At 32.8% G+C, this 5,806-nt stretch overlaps 1 protein-coding gene across 1 annotated transcript; it reads left to right on the forward strand.

Annotated features, from left to right (window-relative positions):
- The first annotated feature begins 2,224 nt into the window (after positions 1 to 2,224).
- LOC104241191 (WAT1-related protein At1g09380-like) lies at positions 2,225 to 5,414 on the forward strand. Its single transcript, XM_009796107.2, has 7 exons — positions 2,225 to 2,663; positions 3,569 to 3,631; positions 3,725 to 3,841; positions 3,998 to 4,250; positions 4,352 to 4,510; positions 4,771 to 4,922; positions 5,032 to 5,414. Exons 1-7 carry the CDS (start codon positions 2,485 to 2,487, stop codon positions 5,219 to 5,221), a joined length of 1,113 nt encoding a protein of 370 aa, XP_009794409.1. The 5' UTR covers positions 2,225 to 2,484; the 3' UTR covers positions 5,222 to 5,414.
- Positions 5,415 to 5,806: the final 392 nt, after the last annotated feature.

A 5,806-nucleotide genomic window follows, 5' to 3' on the forward strand; every position in this document is an offset into this window, starting at 1 on the left:
ACAAGCTAAGCTGCCTTTTTATTTCAAAGGGTAGTTCACACGAGAGAACAATGCCTCACCGGATCACCAACTAAAGTATGTGTACAATGTCTTTTTTCTTTCTTTCAACTTAAAATTTATAAGTAAAGTGGTCAAAGTATCGATATGCTATCGTGTGTTTATTAAGATCATATATTTACTAAGATCACCATAGATTGATTTCATAAGGAAAATTTCACTTTTAGAGAGTATAGTCTCTAAACGCTCCGATTCAGTTATTGGGGAAGCTCTCAGGAAGCAATAAAGGTTTCTTGCACACTTTGCCTTGAGAAATTATCTCACGTGATCAATCATAATTTGAACTGAATAAAATGATTTTGTGAAGAATTTGCTAGGGTAGATCCACATTTATTATCGGATTCATTTGAATCCAGTACTTTTGACACGAAACATAAATATATGTGACAAAAGTTAATAAAATTATAACAATTAGTAAATAGGAACTTATAATTTTACAAATATAATGTATTCAATATTAAAATCTTAGAAATTGAACTTATAGAATTTAAATTCTGAATTCACCTATGTTCCCACCTTGAAGGTAGCTTTTAATTATATTAAAAAAGTTAGTGATTTCTGTAAGTTTAATTTTCCCGTCACATATATCCAAAGAGTGTTCGAGACACGCTTTACGCATTGGACTTTCATCCTCGTGCACCTCAACATTTTCTCTTTTGATCTGGTGGGTTCAAATAAAAAGAAGGATTTTTTTGTTTACTTTACTTATTTCCCTTTTCCTTATATCAATAACTCAATCAAAATTATTTGCTTTAAAATCGAAAATGGAGTAGATGCAATTCAACATAATCTAAGAAATGATCAAATTCGAAAATAATTTCTATTTTGATTCTATAAATATCCAAGTTTCATTTTGATTGAAGTTAGACAATACAGCTCTTATTAGTTTAATGGTTTAAGCAAGAGTTACTCAATGAATCAGTTGATTGGAATTGCGGAATGGATTAATGTTACAGATGATTCTACAATTAAATATTTGGTAACCTACAATACTGTTATGCGCAAATACAATGTTTAAATAATCTTACTATACATTATTGTTTTTTTATATTATGTAATGTTTTATTTTTGTTATACTTTAATCTGTATTAAACTTGTTTTAACTTTCAACTATTAAATAAAAAAATCATAAGCTTACAGCTCGCACTTACACACCCAATTACAAAACGTCATGGCTTGTGGCTCCGTCTTTCAAAATAGTAGTGTATTATAAATGTATCTGTATATCGTTACGTATTTACAATTGTTCTTTTTGCAAATACTTTATAATCGACAGTTGTTCTCTTAATACTTCTTCTTCCCAAAGAGGAAATTGTTAGCTTTAGTTGGTTTTGAACGTGGATCTCGCATCAATGTGCTAACCTCTCGTGACATTGTCTACCTTCCATGAATGATTGAAAAGAAACGTGTACAATAACCCACGATTCTAAGTTTCTAACCCCCTAAAAAATGCGTGAGCTTTCTTCATCTATAACGGTGGCGTAAATTTATCATTATCATCACCATTTTCATATCCTCTAAATTATTCAATAAAACCCCATCAAGTAAAAGGAAAATTTACTTCATAATAAGCCAAAAATATTGAGAGATGGATTTGACACTTATGTATTCAGTATTCTAATTCTTTTAAGTTACTGGATTGTAAATTAATAATTTATACATAATTAAATAATTTTTTAAGACAAATATAAGAGTAGGACAAAAATTATTGGGTTCAACCGAATCCATATAGATACGACTAGCTCCACCCCTAAGTATATTTATTCTTATGATTCTTGAAGACGGGACAGTAACAAGTTAACTTGCTACACATATTAAATTATACTTATACCTTTAACATTTCTCGGTGTATATAAGATAGATCCAATTTAAATACAAGTTCCAAACCAAATTAATTGAAATGAAACCGTCAAATAAGTCCATGCTTTGCTGACATACACAAAATGCTTTTGTCGAAGCTGACATGGCAAAATGTAACATTAGAAATTTGGTTGCTGCAAGCTTCTGCAAAAGAGGCCAAAGCTGGCAATCACTAAAGATTAACTGAAAGCTACTTTATCTCCTCAATATTCTTGATCTTATGCAAGAATTTAATGGCAAGTTCTATGCATGAAAATAAGTTATCCATGTCCTACAAGAAACCCCTTCCCATTGACGGTTGTACTTTGGTTTTTTCCCCCTTAGTCTCTTTTTCCCATTATACAGGTCATTTCTTGAGCTTCACAAAAATAAACCCTCCTGCCCTCTAGATCTTTCTTGTATAAATATCACCCAAAAAACCCTTTCTTTCTCTCTCATTTCTAGTCTCTTTATAAAGCCTCTTTTCTTTCTTTTACTAGCTAGCTATTTTTCTTCTTTCTCCATTTCTCATTCTTCTTGTTCTCAAGAAGTTGTGAATTTGGAGGAAGAAGGAAAGAAATATTATTAATGGCGAGTCATGACTTGTTGCCTTTCTTGACAATGGTGATTGTGCAGTTAGGTTATGCGGGCATGAATATTATTTCAAAACTTGCCATGGATTCAGGGATGAACCCTTTTGTTCATGTGGCTTACAGGCAAATATTTGCCACCATTTCTATTGCACCCTTCGCTTATTTCCTGGAAAGGTGCGATACCATTAATTAAAACCTATAGTCTGTAGACTAGTTACTGCAGTCACCAATGGCTTCCATTTTCTCTCTCAGCTCGTTTTTCAAAGCATAATAGCATGCATCGTGCTGTAATTTTTCATTCATTACTTTAGTTAGCACGCTTTGATTGGTTAATTCTCGCTGACATTTTCATGCAGTGGTTGGGCTATAGATCGGTTACTTTAGTAATTCTTGGAACCATGCAAGGGTTCATGAAATAGTCACGGCTTCACTTTCTTGCTTTTTCTTCATTCGCACCTTCTCTTATGCCTCGAATCTTGGCTGCTCCTAGACTTTTTAGTCTTGTTCTTTTCTTTGTTTTTTAATTATTTATTTATTATTTTATCTTTTATTTATTTTTGTTAAAATGGCATGTATCTTTTTTCCGCAGTTTCTTTTAAGAGAAAGAAAATGGGACAAACCAATCAAGATTCTATGAATGAGGCTATAGAAGAATTACGGAAGCCTCAAATTATACCTTGCTGGAAAAAATTTACCTACTCTTTGTATGCATAAACTTGCGCACCCCATGACTTCTACACTTAAAAAAAGAAGAAATGATAAAAGAGCTTCCTTTTAATTTTCATTCTCAAAAGATGTAGTAGCTTACTTGTATGAGATCAACTAATTTAGCAAAAGTATAATCACATGTCGCTTGGAAAGATAGAGTATAAGCACTAACTTAGTTATACAAATTTGGCAATTGACATTGATCCTCACGTAAAATGACCAAGTTTTCATGGTAAGGGAATTCTCATCTACTAATCTTCTCTAACTTTTTCCTATGTTACGTATTAAAGTATTTAGACGAAAAAGCCGTGCATTAGTTTTTTTTATCTTCTCATTTAATCTCCGAAGTGGGTTTTTACGTACTTGTGCAGGAAAACAAGGCCAAAGTTGACTCCCTCTATCCTTTTCCAGATCTTCTTGTGCTCTATTTTTGGGTGAGTCCACAGTCTTTTTTTTCTTCTTCAACCTTTTCTAGTTGCTCAATTTTCCTTTGAATTACTGACGAAAGCTCTCGATCAATTTTGCAGGGTTAGTATGAACCAGATCACATACTTCGTTGGCCTCAAGAATACCACTCCAACTATTGCTTGTGCTTTGTCAAATCTAACCCCAGCAGTCACTTTCCTTCTAGCTATCCCTTTTGGGTAATCATTCGCTCTAATTATCATCTCTAACCTGCTATAATATATTCAACTACACCAATGGTGTAATTTTTTGTTTTGCTGTATCACTTTTTGTTGCTTAAATCTTCGTACTGCTAATAATAGCTTTAACTCCTGTTTTGTATATATATTTGGCAGACTTGAAAGAGTGGGACTTGGTACAAAAGCAGGCCAGGCAAAGATGCTAGGAACCATATTATGTGTAGGAGGTGCTATGTTATTGTCATTTTACCACGGATCTATAGTTCCAATAGATCAACCAAACATCCACTGGAAATATGCACAAGACATGACAGAAAACAAAAGCAGTACCAACCATGGAAATTTCATGTTAGGACCTTTTCTCCTCATAGTTAGTGCTGTTTCTTGGGGAGTTTGGTCCATCCTTCAGGTGTTTTAATATCATATTTTATATTCTAGTTTAACTAGCTCTTATATATTATACTATTTATTGAAGTTTATTTGTCTCTATTTTGATATGTTGATGCTCAGGCAAGAGTAAGCATGGATTATGCAGCTCCCTATTCTAGTTCAGCATTGATGTGTCTAATGGCCAGTTTTCAGTGTTTGATCGTTGGCTTTTGCTTTGATCATAATCTATCTGATTGGTCCTTGCGCCATAGCATCAGAGCTGTCTCTGCTATTTATGCGGTACGTCATCCAGTGTAATAGAATTTTTACTTAAAAGATAATTACAGACACTTGTTCATAAAAAGTTGAAGAAAATAAGGCAGATTCACGTGCTAGCTACAAGTTAAATTACACTAACAGTGTAAAAATTATTTACATTATTAGTACTACTATATACAAGTTAAATCCATTATTAAAAAATAACATCTTCAGAAATTTCTGAACATTATATACAACATTCAAAAAATGGACTAATTAACTCTTTTACATATAAATTGCAGGGAGTGGTGTGTACTGCACTAGCATACTGTTTAATGTCATGGTGTATAGAAAGAAAGGGTCCTTTGTATGTTTCTGTATTCAATCCCTTATTGCTAGTGATTGTGGCCATTCTCAGTTGGGCTTTGCTTCAAGAGAAAATCTACATTGGAACGTAAGTTATTAGAGTATATATTCAAGCACCTCTCATTATTTGAGCAATATTATATTACCATTGATCCTATTAACTAAATCAAAATGTGTGTATTTTGGAAAACTTTCAGGGTCGTAGGGTCAGTTTTGATAGTTTTGGGACTGTATGGAGTACTTTGGGGTAAAAATAACGAGATGAAGCCAATTAAGTTTGACGAAGAAATTGGTGCAGAGATAAATGGTGATAAAGAGAAGGAGAAAAAGGACATGGCAATGCAGTTATATGAAGGGAATAGTATCGTTGTTCATGCTACTAAATGATGGAAAGAAAAAAAACAGAAGCAAGGCAAAATGCATGGCCAAGTAGTTGTAGAAGGATAGTATTTAGCTGACCAAGCCTAAAAACTTCCCTGTACCATTACATCGATCAGTACCATTGCTTTCTCATTGCAAAATTAGATAGATAACATTCTCTTTTCATTTTCTACTGAAGCATCCACCACCACCATAACCCCCCCCCCCCCCCCCAAAAAAAAAAAAAAGGCAGCAAAATTGTACCAGTATTGTTTTTTCCTTTATTCTTCTTCTTCATCAGCCTTTAATTTTTTGTTGCCAAACTTCAAATATAATGAAATTTATAAACTTGTTGGTCTCCTTTACTAGTTTCATAATTTTGAATGTCAGTGTTATCGTAAGGATATATCTGGTTCAAAATGGTGTAAATGTAATACACACAAAGGCACACACATGTATAAATGTATGTATATACGGTCAGACTTCTCTATAACAGTATCCTTATATAATAGTCATTCAATATAAAAATCATGTTTTCCTCAAAACTAATTTTTAAGTTATATTTTACCTTCTATAACAGTTTTGTACCTATAACAACAACCATATTTATAG

This window comes from Nicotiana sylvestris, chromosome 1, assembly GCF_000393655.2.
Source record: "Nicotiana sylvestris chromosome 1, ASM39365v2, whole genome shotgun sequence".
NCBI lineage: Eukaryota > Viridiplantae > Streptophyta > Magnoliopsida > Solanales > Solanaceae > Nicotiana > Nicotiana sylvestris.